The sequence below is a fragment of the Lichenostomus cassidix genome, unplaced genomic scaffold, assembly GCF_008360975.1.
Source record: "Lichenostomus cassidix isolate B80296 unplaced genomic scaffold, HeHo_3.0 HiC_scaffold_811, whole genome shotgun sequence".
Taxonomy (NCBI): Eukaryota; Metazoa; Chordata; class Aves; order Passeriformes; family Meliphagidae; genus Lichenostomus; species Lichenostomus cassidix.
In genome coordinates this window covers 23189-40107 of record NW_028147841.1, presented here as the reverse complement: position 1 = coordinate 40107, position 16919 = coordinate 23189, and the positions used below count along the sequence as shown (strand labels likewise).

Genomic DNA, 16919 nt, shown 5'->3' with positions numbered 1-16919 from the left:
TTTTGAGGATTTTTTTGGGGGAGGTTGTGATATTTTTGGGGATTTTTTGAGGTTTTTTTTTGGGGTTCCTGTGACCCCAAAAACCCCAAAAAACCCCAAAAAGCACCGAGAGGATTCCCACCTTGCACGTCACCTTCCCAATGGGTGAGAAATAAAAATTAAAGAGATTTCATTCCAGGTGGAGTTCTGGTTTTATTTTGATTTTTGGGGGATTTTTTGGGGGTTTTTTGGGTTTATTTTGGGGTTTTTTTTTATTTTTTGGGGGATTTTTGGGGTTTTTTTGGGGGATTTTGGGGATGGGGAAAGGATGGGTTGGGGTTGTAAGCCTGAGGTGGGAAGGGGAATTTTTGGGATTTTTTTGGGTTTTTTGGGGATTTTTTGGAGGGTTTTGAGGGATTTTTTGGGAGTATTTTTATGAGATTTTTTGGGGAGATTTTGAGGGATTTTAATGGGATTTTTGGGGATTTTTTGGTGGATTTTTTTGGGATTTTTCCGGGATTTTTTTAGGGTTTTGAGGATTTTTTGTGGATTTTTTTTGTGGATTTTTTGAATGTTTTGGGGTATTTTTTGGAGGTTTTGAGGATTTTTTTGAGGAATTTTTTGTGGGTTTTTTGGGGATTTTTGGGATTTCTTGGGGTATTTTTTTGGGGTATTTTTGGGAGGTTTTTAAGGGATTTTTTTTAATTTTGAGGATTTTGGGATTTCTGGGTCTTTTTTTATTTTTGGGGGTTTTTTATTTTTTTTGGGGTTTGGGGATTTGGGGATGGGGAAAGGATGTTTGGGGTTGTGTGAGGTGGGAAGGGGAGTTTTGGGATTTTTGGGGGATTTTTTTGGGATTTTTTTGGGGATTTTTTGCAGGTTTTTTTTTTTTATTTTTGGGGTATTTTTATGGGATTTTTTGGGGAGATTTTGAGGGATTTTAATGGTATTTTTGGGGATTTTTTTGTGGATTTTTTAGGGATTTTTCAGGGATTTTTTTTAGGGTTTTGAGGATTTTTTGGGGATTTTTTGGGGGATTTTTTGGTGGGTTTTGGGGTGTTTTTTGGAGGTTTTGAGGACTTTTTTGAGGGATTTTTTGTGGGTTTTTTTGGGGATTTTTGGGATTTCTTGGGGTATTTTTGGGGGATTTTTGGGGGGGTTTTGAGGGATTTTTTTTTTTAATTTTGAGGATTTTTTTGGGGTTTTTTTGGGGATTTCGGGATTGGAGAAAGGATGGGTTGGGGTTGTAAGGCTGAGGTGGGAAGGGGAATTTTGGGATTTTTTTGGGGATTTTTTTGGGATTTTTTGCAGGTTTTTTTTTTATTTTTGGGGTATTTTTATGGGAATTTTTGGGGAGATTTTGAGGGATTTTAATGGGATTTTTGGGGATTTTTTGGGGGATTTTTTGAGGGTTTTGGGGTATTTTTTGGAGGTTTTGAGGACTTTTTTGAGGGATTTTTTGTGGGTTTTTTTGGGGATTTTTGGGATTTCTTGGGGTATTTTTTTGGGATTTTTTGGGGAGTTTTTGAGGATTTTTTTTTATTTTTGAAGATTTTTTGTCGATTTTTGAGGATTTTTTTAGGATTTTTTTGGGGTTTTTAGGATTTATTTGGGGTTTTTTTAGGGGATTTGGGGATTTGGAAAGAATTTTTGGGGTTTTTGAGGTGGGAGGATTTTGGGATTTTTTTTTTTTTTGGATTTTTGGGGATTTTTGGGGGTTTGGGGCTTTTTTGGAGGGATTTTTTTGGGGTTTTTTTTGAGGTTTTTTGGGGTTTTTTGGGATATTTTGGGGGTTATTTTGGTTTTGGGGTTTTTGGGGGATTTTGTTGGTTTTGGGGGATTTCTTTTTGTTTGTTGTTGGGTTTTTTGGGGGTTATTTTGGGTTTTTTCGGTGTTATTTTGGGAAAATTTTTTGGGGTTTTTTTTGCGGGATTTTTGGGGTTTTTTTGTGGATTTTTTTGGGGTTTTAGGGTTTTTTTTGGTTGTTTTTTTGGGAATTTTTTATTTCTTTTGGAGGATTTTTTGAGGTATTTCTGAGGATTTTTTTTTTTTTTTAGGGTTTTTTGGGATTTTTTTGGGGTTTTAGGGTTTTTTTTGGGAGATTTCTTGGGGGTTTTGGTGGTTTTTGGGGAATTTTGGGATTTTTTGGGGAATTTTTGTGGATTTTTTGGGGAATTTTTGAGGATTTTTTGGGGAATTTTGGGGAATTTTTTGGGGATTTTTGGAGGATTTTTTGGGGAATTTTTGAGGATTTTTTGGGGATTTTTTGGGGATTTTTTGGGGATTTTTTGAGGATTTTTGGGGATTTTTTGAGGATTTTTTGGGGATTTTTGAGGATTTTTTGGGGAATTTTTGAGGATTTTTTGGGGATTTTTTGAGGATTTTTTGGGGAATTTTTTGTTTTTTTTGGGATTTTTAGTTTTTTTGTTGCTTTTTGGAGTAATTTTTTTTTGCTTTTATCGGGTTTTTTGGGGGAATTTTTTTGAGGATTTTTTGGGGTTTTTTGAGGATTTTTGGATTTTTTGGGGTTTTTTGAGGATTTTTTGGGTTTTAGGTTTTTTGAGAGATTTCTTGGGGGTTTTGGTGGTTTTTGGGGGATTTTTTTGTTTTTTGGGGGAATTTTGGGGTTTTTTTGGAGGATTTTTGGGTGGGTTTGGGTTTTTTGAGGATTTTTTTGGGTTATAGGTTTTTTTTGGAGATTTCTTGGGGGCTTTTGGGGGATTTTTTTTGGTTTTGGGGGGAATTCTTTGGGGTTTTTTTTGAGGATTTTTTGGGTGGATTTGGGGATTTTTTTGGAGGATTTTTTCGGGGCTATTGGGAATTTTTGGAGGATTTTTTTTGGTTTTTTAGGGTTTTTTGGTGGATTTTTTTTGTTTTTTGCGGGGATTTTTGGGGTTTTTTTTTGTTTTTTCGGGGTGGAACTCCTTATAGGCTCACACCAGCCCCTGGACGAGTTTTGGGGGATTTTTTGGGGTCTCCGGGGGGGGTTAGGGTTTTTTGAGGGATTTTGGGGTTTTTGGGAGTTATTTTGGGGGGATTTTTTTGGGGAATTTTTTTGGGGTTTTTTTGGGAGGATTTTTGGGGATTTTTTGGAGGATTTTTTTGGGTGGTTTTGGGGTTTTTTTGAGGATTTTTTTTTTTTTGAGGTTTTTTTTTGAGATTTTTTTGGGTTCTGGGTTTTTATCGAGATTTTTTGGGAATTTTTTTGGAGGAATTTTTTGGGGTTTTTTTGAGGATTTTTTTGGATTTCTTGGGTTTTTTTGTGGATTTTTTTGGGTTTTGGGGGTTTTTCTGGGAGATTTCTTGGGGATTTTGGTGGTTTTTGGGGGATTTTTTTTGGTTTTTGGGGGATTTTTTGGGGTTTTTTTGAAAAAAAAGGTTTTTTGAGGATTTTTGGGGGATTTTTGAGGATTTTTTTGGGCGGATTTGGGGATTTTTTTGGAGGATTTTTTCGGCTGTATTGGGGATTTTTGGGGGATTTATTTTTTGTTTTTTAGGGTTTTTTGGTGGATTTTTTTGCTTTTATTGGGGTTTTTTTTTGTTTTTTCGGGGTGGAACTGCTTATAGACTCTCACCAACCCCTGGACGAGTTTTGGGGGATTTTTTGGGGTCTCCGGGGGGGTTCGGGGAGGCTCCGGATGCTCTGCGCTGGGATGCGGCGTTGCCATGGCAACTGCAACTCATCCTCATCCTCATCGCAACCCTGCAGCTCACCGCGAGGGGGAGGAGGAGGAGGAGGAGCTTTTTTGGGGGATTTGGGGGTTTTGAGGGGATTTGGGGGATTTTGGAGGTTTTAGTTTCAGGATTTTGGGGATTTTGAGGGTTTTTAGGGGATTTGGGATTTTGGGGATTCCAGGGGATTTTGGGTGGTTATGAGGGATTTGGGGGATTTTGGGGGATTTATGGGGGTTTTGAGGGTTTGGGGGTGATTTGGGGTTTTCGGGGGATTTGGGGGGTTTGGGGGGGTTTGGGGGGGATTTTGAGGGTTTTTTGGGGGATTTTTGGGGGGATTTTTGGGGGTTTTGAGGGTTTTTGGGGGGATTTATGGGGTTTCTGGGGATTTTGGGGGGTTTTGGGGGTGTTTGGGGTGTCCTCGTGTCGCCCCACAAACCTGGCAGGATCAGGGGACAAAATCCCCTCCAAAGCCACCCCAAAGCCACCCCAAAGCCATCCCTTCCAACCCCAAAGCCACCTCAAAGCTCCCCTTCCCACTCCAAACCCACCCCAAACCCCTCCCAAACCTCCTTCCTACCCCAAATTCCCCTTCCAACCCCAAACCTCCCCTTCCCACCCCAAATTCTCCTCCCAACCCCAAATTCCCCTTCCAGCCAATCCCAAACCTCTCTTTCCCACCCCAAATTCCCCTTTGCACCCCAAACCTTCTCTTTCCAACCCCACATTCCCCTTCCCAAACCTCCCCTTCCCACCCCAAATTCCCTTTCCCTTCCCAAACCCTCTTTCCCACCCCAAACCTTCCCACCCCAAATTCCCCTTCCAGCCAATCCCAAACCTTCTCTTCCAACCCCAAATTCCTCTTCCCACCTCAAACCTTCCAACCCCAAATTCCCCTTCCCACCCCAAATTCCTCTTCCCACCCCAAATTCCCTTTCCCATCCCAAACCTCCTCTTCCCACCCTAAATCTTCTCTTCCCACCCCAAAGCTCCCCTTCCAGCCAATCCCAAATCTCCCCTTCCAACACTAAATTCCCTTTCCCACCCCAAACCCTCTTTCCCACCCCAAACCTTCTCTTCCCACCCCAAACCTCCTCAAAACCCACCTCAAACCCACCCCAAACCTCCCCTCCCAACCCCAAATTCCCCTTCCCACCCCAAACCTTCCTTTCCCACCCCAAATTCCCACTCCCCCAGCCAATCCCAAACCTCCTCTCCCAACCCCAAATTCTCCTTCCCACCCCAAATTCCGTTTCCCACCCCAAATTCCCCTTCCAGCCAATCCCAAACCTCCTCTTCCCGACCCCAAACCTTCTCTTCCCAACCCCAAATTCCTCTTCCCACCCCAAATTCTCCTTCCAACCCCAAATTCCCTTTCCCATCCCAAACCTCCCCTTCCCAAACCTCTCCTTCCCACCCCAAACCCTCTTTCGCACCCCAAATCTTCTCTTCCCACCCCAAATTCTCCTTCCAACCCCAAATCTCCCCTTCCAACCCTAAATTCCTCTCCTCACCCCAAACCTTCCAACCCCAAATTCTCCTCCCACCCCAAATTCCCCTCCCAGCCAATCCCAAACCTCCCCTTCCAACCCTAAATTCCTCTCCCCACCCCAAACCCTCTTTCCCACCCCAAATTTCTCTTCCCACCCCAAACCTCCTCTTCCAGCCAATCCCAAACCTCCCCTTCCCCAAATTCCCTTCCTCCCCATCCCCTCTCTCCTCGCTGGGCTATTTTGGGGAGGTGGCTCCGGGGGGATTCTGTCCCCCGAGGGTCGCGACTGTCCCCGCGGCTGTCGCTGTCCCCCCAGCCCCAAAATCCTGTCCCTGCTCGGGGTCTGGTGGCTTCTCCCCGCCATTGTCACCCTGCCGGTGGCCGCGGGGACACCGCGGGGACACGGAGGTGACAGCGACCCGACCCTGGCTGAGCCGCGCGGGGATCGTCACCCCATTGTCCCCAAGCCATTGTCCCCTCCCTGCCTCCCTGCGGTGTCACCGGCAGCGCCACCCCAGCGCGGTGGCACCTGCCAGGTGTCGCCGGCGACAAAAGGCGGCGGCGGTAACCGGAGCCACCGCGTGACGCTCGGAGAATTCCCGCCGGGAATGTCGCCTCCCCATGTCGCCTCCCCCTGTCCCCGCCTTGCCGGTGGCTCGGTGGCTTCTCCCGCAGCTGCGACAGTGACAAGGGATGAGCTCAGCGGGGAGCGAGGCACCGGCTGGCACCGGCGGGGGGGGACAGGCCGGGTGACAACCGGCAGGGGGGGACAGGCAGGGTGACAACCGATGGGGGGACAGCCAGGGTGACAACCAACCGGCAGGGGGGGACAGGCAGGGTGACAACCGGCGGGAGGGGACAGGGCGGGTGACAACCGGCGGGGGGGGACAGCACGGGTGACAACCGGCGGGTGGGACAGGCCGGGTGACAACCGGCGGAGGGTGGGGACAGGCAGGGTGACAACCGGCGGGGTGTTGGGTGGCAGCGGCGGCACCGGGAGCGGCGCGGCGGGCGGTGGCGCTGCCGGCAAGGGTGACAGCGAGAGCTCGGTGACAGCCTGGGGACAGCGACAGCCGGGGCTCGGTGACAGCCTGGGGACAGCGACATCTCTCCATCCCCGGCACGGGCGGCTCCTTCCCGCTCGGCTGGCGGGGCGGCGGCCGCTTTAAATATGCAAATCAAGCCCCGCCCCTCCCCCGGCGCGGCGGCGGCTCGGCCAATGGGGAGCGGCTGCGGTCACCGTGCTGGCCAATGGCGGCGCGGCTCGGCGGGAGGGGGCGTGGCCAGCGCCGGTCCCGGCGCGCTCCCGGGGCGGCGGCGCGGCGCGGAACGGGGCGGGGGGCGGCGGCGACCCCGCAGGTGAGTCCCGCGTGGTACCGGAGCGCCCCGGAGCCTCCGGTGGTGCCTCCGGTGGAGCCTCCGGTACCTCCGGTGATGCCTCCGGTTCCTCCGGTTCCTCCGGTGGATCCTCCGGTGATGCCTCCGGTTCCCCCGGTTCCCCCGGTGGTTCCTCCGGTACCTCCGGTGATGCCTCCGGTACCTCCGGTGGTTCCTCCGGTACCTCCGGTGATGCCTCCGGTTCCTCCGGTGGTTCCTTCGGTTCCTCCGGTGGTTCCTCCGGTTCCTCCGGTTCCCCCGGTGGTTCCTCCGGTTCCCCCGGTGATGCCTCCGGTGCCTCCGGTGGTTCCACCGGTTCCCCCGGTGGTTCCTCCGGTACCTCCGGTGGTTCCCCCGGTGGCAGCCCCGCCGCCGAGCTCCCCGCAGCACCGAGCCGCCCGTTCCCGCTCGGTTCTCCCCGCCCGCAGCTCCCCCCCGCCCCGCCGTACCGGAGATCCTCCGCCCGGTGATAGAGCCGCGCTGCCGGTGCTTCCCCCGCCCACCCCCGCCGCCTCCCGCGCTGCAGGTGCACGGCTCGCTTCTCCGCTTCCTCCTCCTCCTCCTCCTCCTCCTCCTTTCGGGGTTCAGCCGTTCCGCCCGTTACCGGAAGGGTTTTGGGGTGCGAATCCCCCTCCGGTCCCTCCCCGTTCCTCCCGCCGTTCCCCGTTACCGGCAGGATTTGGGGTGCAAGCCCTCCCTCCGGTCCCTCCGGTCCCACCCTCCTCCTCCCGCCGTTCCCCGTTACCGGAGGGAATTTGGGGTTCCAACCCCCCCTCCGGTCCCTCCCCGTTCCTCCCGCCGTTCCCCGTTACCGGAGGGAATTTGGGGTTCCAACCCCCCCGCCGGTCCCTCCGGTTCCACCCGTTACCGGGAGGATTTTGGGGTGCGAACCCCCCCTCCGGTCCCACCGTTCCCCCGTTACCGGAAGGGTTTTGGGGTACGAACCCCCCCGCCGGTCCCTCCGGTACCACCCCGCTCCCCTCGCCGTTCCGCCCGTTACCGGGAGGGATTTGGTGTTCCAATACCCCTCCGGTCCGCCCGCCGTTCCCCGTTACCGGGGGAATTTGGGGTGCGAACCCCCCTCCGGTCCCACCGTTTTCCCGCCGTTCCGCCCGTTACCGGAAGGCTTTTGGGGTTCCAACCCCCCTCCGGTCCCCCCCGGTCCCCGCTGAAGGTCACGGCTGCGGTTCGGGGTTACCGGAGGGTCCTACCGCAGCCCCCCCAGCCCGCACTCCCCGCTCCGCCCGGGGACACGGCGGTCACCGGAGGGGACTTTGACCGGCGGGGCGATTGCGGCCGGGCGGGAGCGGCGAGGGTCGGTTTGGGGGTCCGGTAGGGGTCGGTTTGGGGGTCCGGTAGAGATTTGGGGGTCCGGTAGGGGTCGGGAGTCCGGTGGGATTTGGGGGTCCGGTAGGGGTCGGTTTGGGGGTCCGGTAGGGGTCCGGTTTGGGGTCCGACCGGATTTGGGGGTCCGGTAGGGTCGGGAGTCCGGTGAGTTTGGGGGTCCGGCGGGATTTGGGGGTCCGGTAGGGGTCGATTTGGGGGTCCGGTAGGGATTTGGGAGTCCGGTGGGATTTGGGGGTCCGACCGGATTTGGGGGTCCGGTTGGGGTCGGTTTGGGGGTCCGACTGGATTTGGGGGTCCGGTTGGGGTCGGTTCGGGGGTCCGGTAGGGATTTGGGGGTCCGGTCGGGATCGGTTTGGGGGTCCGGTAGGGATTTAGGGGTCCGGTGGGATTTGGGGGTCCGGTAGGGATAGATTCGGGGGTCCGGCGGGGGGATCCGGTGGGATTTGGGGCTCCGGTAACCCCCAATCCCCCCCAAACCCCTCCCGGTGTCCCCTCCGCGCCGTTTTACCGGCGACAACCGCGCCGCGCTGGTGACACAGGTGGCTCTGCCGGTACGGGGGGATTTTGGGGTCCCCTGTCACCCCCCTGTCACCCCCTGTCACCCCCCGGTGACCCCCCGGTGACCCCCCAGACCCCCCGGTGTACCGAGGATGCTCGGGGGGGGACTCGGGCGGGTGGCGCCGATTTTTGGGGTTTCCTGTTTTGTCGCTCTCCGGTGCATGATGGGGAACCGGGGAGGTGACAGCTTGGGGACAGCTTGGGGACAGCTTGGGGACACATCTGGGGACATATTTGGGGGTCCCGCGCTCAGAGCGACCCCCCCAGCGAGCTCCATTTGGGGGGAAATCGGGATTTTTGGGGTTTTTTGGGTATTTTTGGGGTGGTTTTGGGTGTTTTTTGGTGTTTTTTGGGGTGTTTTTGGGTGTTTTTGGGGCTTTGGGGAGAAATCGGGATTTTTGGGGGTTTTAGGGTGTTTTTTGGGGTGTTTTTGGGTGTTTTTTGGGTTTTTTGGGCTGTTTTTGGGGTGGTTTTTGGGGTGTTTTTGGGGCTTTGGGGAGAAATCGGGATTTTTGGGGTGTTTTTTGGGGTGTTTTAGGGGATTTTGGGGGGTCTTTTGGGGTTTGGGGTGGTTTTGGGGTGGTTTGGGGAGTTGGGGGGCGCTGGGTAGGGTTTGGGGAAAATCGGATTTTTGGGTTCTTCTCAGGGGTTTTGGGGTGGTTTTGGGTGGTTTTTGGGGGTTTTTGGGGTGTTTTTGGGGCGTTTTTGGGGGTTTTTGGGGTGGTTTTTGGGGTGTTTGGGGGACGCGGGTAGGGTTTGGGGGAAAATCGGGATTTTGGGGATCTTCTGGGGGGTTTTTGGGGTTTCTTTGGGGTATTTTTGGGGTGTTTTTGGGGTTTTGGGGGCGCGGGCAGGCCCAGTGTGGATCGGGATTTTTGGGTTCATCTCGGTGTTTTTTTGGGTGTTTTTGAGGTGTTTTTGGGGTGTTTTTGGGGTGTTTTTGGGGTATTTTTGGGGTGATTTTTGGGGTGTTTTTAGGGTGATTTTTGGGCCGGTGCGGATCGGGATTTTCGGGTCCTTCTCGATGATTTTTGGGGTGTTTTTTCGGGTGGTTTTGGAGTAGTTTTTTGGTGGTTTTTGGGTCGTTTTTTGGGGTGTTTTTGAGGTGTTTTTGGGGTGATTTTTGGGGTGTTTTTTGGGGCGTTTTTTGGGGTGTTTTTGTGGTGCTTTTTGGGGTATTTTTGGGATGATTTTTGCGGTATTTTTGGTGTGATTTTTGGTGTGGTTTTGTGATGTTTTTGGGGTATTTTTTGGATATTTTTTGGGATTTTTGGGGGCGCGGGCAGGGCCGGTATGGATCGGGATTTTTGGGCTGTTTTTGTGATGTTTTTGGGGTATTTTTTGGGGTGTTTTTTGGGATTTTTGGGGGCGCGGGCAGGGCCGGTATGGATCGGGATTTTTGGGGTGTTTTTGGGGTATTTTTTGGATATTTTTGGGATTTTTGGGGGCGCGGGCAGGGCCGGTGTGGATCGGGATTTTTGGGGTGTTTTTGGGGTATTTTTTGGATATTTTTTGGGATTTTTGGGGGCGCGGGCAGGGCCGGTGCGGATCGGGATTTTTTGGGTGTTTTTGGGGTATTTTTTGGGGTGTTTTGAGGGGTTTTTGGGATGATTTTTGCGGTATTTTTGGTGTGATTTTTGTGGTGTTTTTGTGATGTTTTTGGGTATTTTTGGGGCGATTTTTGGGGTGTTTTTTGGGATTTTTGGGGGCGCGGGCAGGGCCGGTATGGATCGATATCATCCTCGCCGCGCTCAGCAGCCTCTCATTTATTATTGACCGGCGGCTCCGGTGTCGCGCCCGGCGCCACCCCCCGGTGTCCCCCCGGTGTCCCCTCGGTGTCCCCTCCGGTTTACCGGGATGTCACCACCTCTGGAGGGGTCGCACCGGGTGGGATTAAGGGGACACCTTGCGGTTTCCATGGCAACGCGCCGCGTTTTCCCGGGAAACGTGAGACAGGCGGGAGCGGTGCGGGGTGGGGACAGTGCCGAGAGCCCGGGGAGGCTCCGGTGACATCCTCGGTGTGGCTCCGGTGACATCCCGGTGTGGCTCCGGTGACATCCCGGTATGGCTCCGGTGACACCCTCGGTATGGCTTCGGTGTCACCCCCCAGTGTCACCCCGGTAAGGGCCAGGTGACGTCCCAAAAAGGCCCAGGTGTCACCCCCGGTGTCCCTCCAGTAAGGCCCAGGTGTCCCCCTTGGTGTCACCCCCGGTAAGGCCCCAGTGTCCCCACGGTAAAGCCCCGGTGTCACCCTGGTAAAGCTCTGTTGTCACCCCCGGTAAGGCCCTGGTGACACCCCCGGTAAGACCCCGGTGTCCCCCCAGTGTCACCCCAGTAAGGCCCAGGTGTCACCCCTGGTGTCACCCCCGGTAAGGCTCTGGTGTCCCCACGGTAAAGCCCCGGTGTCACCCCTGATAAGGCTCCGGTGTCACCCTGGTAGAGCTCTGTTGTCACCCCCGGTAAGGCCCTGGTGACACCCCTGGTAAGACCCCGGTGTCACCACGGTGTCACCCCGGTAAAGCTCCAGTGTCCCCCCCAGTAAGGCTCTGGTGTCCCCCCAGTAAGGTCCCCGTGTCACCGCCGGTAAGGCTCTGGTGTCCCCCCAGTAAGGCCCCGGTGTCACCCCCAGTGTCACCCCCGGTAAGGCTCCGGTGTCCCCTCTGTAAGGCCCAGGTGTCCCCCCCGGTGTCACCCCAGTAAGGCCCCTGTGTCACCCCCGGTGACCCCCCTGGTGTCACCCTGGTGTCCCCTCGGTAAGGCTCCAGTGTCACCCCTGGTAAAGCCCCGATGTCCCCCTGGTAAGACCCCGGTGTCACCACGGTGTCACCCCAGTAAGGCCCAGGTGTCACCCCTGGTAAGCCCTGGTGTCACCCCCGATGTCACCCCTGGTAAGGCCCAGGTGTCCCCCCCGGTGTCACCACGGTAAAGCCCAGGTGTCACCCCTGGTGACCCCCCTGGTGTCCCCCCCGGTGTCACCCTGGTAAAGCTCCGGTCACCCCCAGTGTCACCCTGGTGTCACCCTGGTGTCACTCCTGTGTCACCCTGGTGTCACCCTGGTGTCACCTTGCTGTCCCTGCAGGGCGCCGGCAGCTGGTTGCGGGGTCCCCGCTGTCCCCAAGGCTGTCCCCAAGGCTGTCCCCAAAGATGTCCTATTTCACTGAGCACTTCTGGGTAAGTGGGAAACCACCTTGGAGGGTGATTGCCTTAATTAATTGCCTTAATTAATTTTCTTGATTTTCTTAATTTTCTTAATTTTCTTAATTTTCTTAATTTTCTTAATTTTCTTAATTTTTAAAATTTTCTTAATTTTCCTAATTTTCTTAATTTTCTGAATTTTCTGAATTTTCTGAATTTTCTGAATTTTCTGAATTTCCTTAATTTCCTTAATTTTCTTAAGTTTCTTAAGTTTCCTAATTTCCTTAATTTCCTTAATTTCCTTAATTTTCTTAAGTTTCTTAAGTTTCCTAATTTCCTTAATTTCCTTAATTTCCTTAATTTTCTGAATTTCCTTAATTTTCTTAATTTCCTTAATTTCCTTAATTTTCTGAATTTTTAAAATTTCCTGAATTTTCTTAATTTCCTCAATTTTCTTAATTTTCTTAATTTCCTCAATTTTCTTAATTTTCCTAATTTTCTGAATTTTCTTAGTTTTCTTGATTTTTTAATTTTCTTAATTTTCTTTATTTTCTGAATTTTCCTAATTTCCTTAATTTCCTTGATTTTCTTAATTTTCTTAATTTCCTTAATTTTTAAAATTTCCTTCATTTTCTTAATTTTTAAAATTTTCTTAATTTTCTATATTTTTAAAATTTTCTTAATTTTCAAGGCGCAGTGCCTTCATTAATCCTGCTAATTAATTAATTAGGGTGGGAGGTGATGGGTGGGGAGATTCTGTCCCTGTCCCTGTCCCATCCCTGTCCCCATCCCTGTCCCTGTCCCTGTCCCCATCCCTGTCCCTGTCCCTGTCCCCGTCCCTGTCCCCATCCCTGTCCCCATCCCTGTCCCCATCCCTGTCCCTGTCCCTGTCCCTGTCCCCATCCCTGTCCCCATCCCTGTCCCCGTCCCTGTCCCTGTCCCTGTCCCTGTCCCTATCCCTGTCCTGTTGCTGCTCTGTCCCTGTCCCTGTCCCTGTCCCTGTCCCTGTCCCTCTCCCTGTCCCTGTCCCTGTCCCTGTCCCTGTCCCCTGTCCCTGTCCCCATCCCTGTCCCTGTCCCTGTCCCTGTCCCTGTCCCTGTCCCTATCCCTGTCCCTGCCCTGTCCCTGTCCCTGTCCCTGTCCCTGTCCCTGTCCCTGTCCCCATCCCTGTCCCTGTCCCTGTCCCTGTCCCTGTCCCTGTCTCTGTCCCCTGTCCCCATCCTGTCCCACCCTGCCACTGTCCCTTGTCCTGTCCTTGTCCCATCTTCCTGTCCCTGTCCTGTCCCTGTCCCTCTCCCTGTCCCTGTCCCTGTCCCTGTCCCTGTCCCCATCCCTGTCCCATCCCTGTCCCTGTCCCTGTCCCTGTCCCTGTCCCTGTCCCATCCCTGTCCCTGTCCCTGTCGCTGTCCCCAACCCCAATTCAATGTCCCCAATCCGGTTTTTGGGGGAGGAAGTGACATTTCTGGCACTTCCTGCTTCGTCTCACCATCTTCCTCTTCCTCTTCCTCCTCCTCGTGCCTCAGTTTCCCCCGCGGGGTTCCCCTGAACCCCAAACCGGGACAGGCATTTGGGGTTTGGGGTCGGGGGGCAAATACCCCAAAAATACCCCAAAAATACCCCAAAAATACCCCAAAAATACCCCAAAATTACCCCAGGGGGTTGGGATTTGGGGTTTGGGGTCGGGGGGCAAATACCCCAAAAACACCCCAAAATACCCCAAAAAATACCCCAAAAATACCCCAAAAATACCCCAAAAACACCCCAAAAACACCCCAAAAATACCCCAAAAATACCCCAAAAACGCCCCAAAAATACCCCAAAAATGCCCCAAAAATGCCCCAAAAATACCCCAAAAATGCCCCAAAAATACCCCAAAAATACCCCAGGGGGTTGGGATTTGGGATTTGGGATTTGGGGTTTGGGGTCGGGGGGCAAATACCCCAAAAATACCCCCAAAATACCCCCAAAATACCCCCAAAATACCCCCAAAATACCCCAAAAATACCCCAGGGGTTTGGGGTTTGGGGTTTGGGATTTGGGGTTTGGGGTTTGGGATTTGGGGTTTGGGGTCGGGGGGCAAATACCCCAAAAACACCCCAAAAATACCCCGAAAATACCCCAGGGGGGTTGGGATTTGGGATTTGGGATGATTTGGGATTTGGGATTTCGGATTTGGCATTTGGGATTTGGGGTCGGGGGGGCAAATACCCCAAAAATGCCCCAAGAATACCCCAAGAATACCCCAAAAATACCCCAGGGGTGTTGGGATTTGGGGTTTGGGATTTGGGATTTGGGGTTTGGGATTTGGGATTTGGGGTTTGGGGTTTGGGGTTTGGGATTTGGGGTTTGGGATTTGGGATTTGGGGTTTGGGGTTTGGGGTTTGGGGTTTGGGATTTGGGATTTGGGATTTGGGGTTTGGGATTTGGGGTTTGGGATTTGGGGGTTGGGGTTTGGGGTTTGGGGTTTGGGGTTTGGGATTTGGGGTTTGGGGTTTGGGATTATTTAGGATTTGGGATTTGGGATTATTTAGGATTTGGGATTATTTAGGATTTGGGATGATTTGGGATTTGGGATTTGGGATGATTTGGGATTTGGGGTCTCAGGGATTCAGGATTTGTGATTATTTGGGATTTGGGATGATTTGGGATGATTTGGGATTATTTAGGATTTGGGATTTGGGATCATTTAGGATTTGGGATTTGGGATTATTTGGAATTCGGGATTTGGGATGGTTTGGTATTTGGGATGATTTGGGATTTGGGATTATTTAGGATTTGGGATGATTTGGGATTTGGGATTTGGGATTTGGGATTTTTCCCCCCCAGGGCGAGAAGCTCGCAGGGTTCGATGTTCTGTACCACAACATGAAGCACGGCCAGATCAACACCAAGGAGCTCGCCGACTTCGTGAGGGAGAGGTACCAAAGAGTGTCCCCAAAATAGCTGACAGTGTCCCCAAATAGCTGACAGTGTCCCCAAAATCACTGAGAGTGTCCCCAAAATCACTGAGAGTGTCCCCAAAATCACTGACAGTGTCCCCAAAATCCCTGAGAGTGTCCCCAGAATCACTGACAGTGTCCCCAAAATCACTGAGAATGTCCCCAAATAGCTGACAGTGTCCCCAAACCCCTGAGAGTGTCCCCAAAATCCCTGGGGGTGTCCCCAAATAGCTGAGAGTGTCCCCAAATAGCTGACAGTGTCCCCAAACACCTGAGAGTGTCCCCAAAATCACTGACAGTGTCCCCAAAATCACTGAGAGTGTCCCCAAAATAGCTGACAGTGTCCCCAAATAGCTGACAGTGTCCCCAAACCCCTGAGAGTGTCCCCAAATCCATGAGAGTGTCCCCAAAATCACTGAGAGTGTCCCCAAATAGCTGAGAGTGTCCCCAAACCCCTGGGAATGTCCCCAAACCCCTGAGAGTGTCCCCAAATACCAGGGAGTGTCCCCAAATAGCTGACAGTGTCCCCAAATAGCTGAGTGTCCCCAAAATTCCAAGGGTGTCCCCAGAATCACTGGGGTGTCCCCAGATCCCCTGAGGGTGTCCCCAAAACCCCCTGAGGATGTCACCAAAACTCCTGGGAGTGTCCCCAAAATACCTGAGAATGTCCCCAGAATACCTGGGGTGTCCCCAAAACTCCTGGATGTCCCCAAACCCCCTGAGAATGTCCCCAAAATACCTGAGAGTGTCCCCAGAATCACTGGGGATCCCCAAAACTCTTGGGATGTCCCCAAAACTCCTGGAGTGTTCCCAAACCCCTGAGAGTGTCCCCAAAACCCCAAGGATGTCCCCAAAACCCCTGGGGATTCCCAAAGCCCCTGAGGATGTCCCCAAAATCACTGGGGTGTCCCCAAAATCCCCTGGAGTGTCCCCAAATCCCCAAGTGTGTCCCTAAAACCCCCAAGGATGTCCCCAAAACCCCTGGGGATGTCCCCAAACCCCCAAGGGTGTCCCCAGGACCTCTGAGAATGTCCCCAAAACCCCTGAAGATGTCCCCTAATACCCCCCAAGCTGTCCCCAAACACCCTGGGGATGTCCCCAAACTCCCCTGAGAATGTCCCCAAACCCCCTGAGAATGTCCCTAAACCCCCCTGAGAATGTCCCCAAATCCCCTGGGTGTCCCCAAACCCCCTGAAGATGTCCCCAAACTCCCTGAGAATGTCCCCACACCCCCTGAAGGTGTCCCCAAAACCCCTGAAGATGTCCCCAAATCCCCCCAAGGAACCACCAGAACCCCTGGGAGTGTCCCCAAAGCCCTGAGAATGTCCCCAAACCCCCCTGAGAATGTCCCCAGAACCCCTGGGGACCACCAGAACCCTTGGGAATGTCCCCAAAGCCCCTGAGGATGTCCCCAAAACCCCCAGGATGTCCCCAGATGCCCAGAAGATGTCCCCAAACCCCGCTGAGGATGTCCCCAAAACCCCCTGCAGTGTCCCCAAATCCCCAAGTGTGTCTTGAAAACCCCCAAATGTGTCCCCAAACCCCCCTGAGGATGTCCCCAAAAACCCCTGGGGACCACAAGAACCCCCAGGATGTCCCTAAAACCCCCAAATGTGTCCCCAAAACCCCTGTAGGGTCCCAACCCCCCCTGAGAATGTCCCCAAAACCCCCTGAGAATGTCCCAAAACTCCTGGGTGTCCCCAAAACCCCTAAGGATTACCCCAAGCCCCTGAGAATGTCCCCAACTCCTGGAGTGTCCCCAGAACCCTAAGGATGTCCCCAAACCCCTGAGGTGTCCCCAAACCCCGAGAATGTCCCAAACCCTGAAGATGTCCCCAAATCCCCAGAAGATGTCCCCAAACCCCCTGAGAATGTCCCCAGACCCCCCTGAGTGTGTCCCCAAAACCCCTGAGAATGTCCCAGAACCCTGAGGATCCCTCAAACCCCAAGATGTCCCCAAACACCCCTGAAGATGTCCCCAACCCCCTGAGAATGTCCCCAAACCCCTGAGGATGTCCCCAAACCCCTGAGGATGTCCCCAAACACCTGAGAATGTCCCCAAATCCCCAAATGTGTCCCCAAAACCCCCCAATGTGTCCCCAAAGCCCCCAAGTGTGTCCCCAAACCCCCTGAGAATATCCCCAAATCCCCCAGAAGATGTCCCCAAACCCCCTGACAATGTCCCCAAACCCCCTGACAATGTCCCCAAACCCCATCCCCGCTGTCCCCAGGGCCACCATCGAGGAGAACTACGCCAAGGCCATGGCCAAGCTGTCCAAGATGGCGACCAACGGCACCCAGCTGGGGTAGGTGACACTGCCAGCTCCGCCTTGGGGACAACCTGGGGACACTGTGGGGACAGCTGTCACCCTGCTGACTGTCCCCTGGCAGGACATTTGCCCCGCTGTGGGAGGTGTTCC

The 16919-nt window shown here is 53.0% G+C and overlaps 1 protein-coding gene across 1 annotated transcript in view; it reads left to right on the top strand.

The window, feature by feature from the left end:
• Positions 1-6414: 6414 nt before the first annotated feature.
• LOC146420631 (F-BAR domain only protein 1-like) overlaps positions 6415-16919 on the top strand; it is a gene marked incomplete at its 3' end in the record, with an annotated part of 28909 nt that continues 18404 nt past the window's right edge. Inside the window, exons 1-4 of the mRNA XM_085048065.1 lie at positions 6415-6502; positions 11505-11596; positions 14387-14478; positions 16731-16805. Of these exons, the coding sequence (XP_084904191.1) occupies positions 11570-11596; positions 14387-14478; positions 16731-16805 (194 nt within the window). The remainder of the gene's footprint in view (positions 6503-11504; positions 11597-14386; positions 14479-16730; positions 16806-16919) is intronic.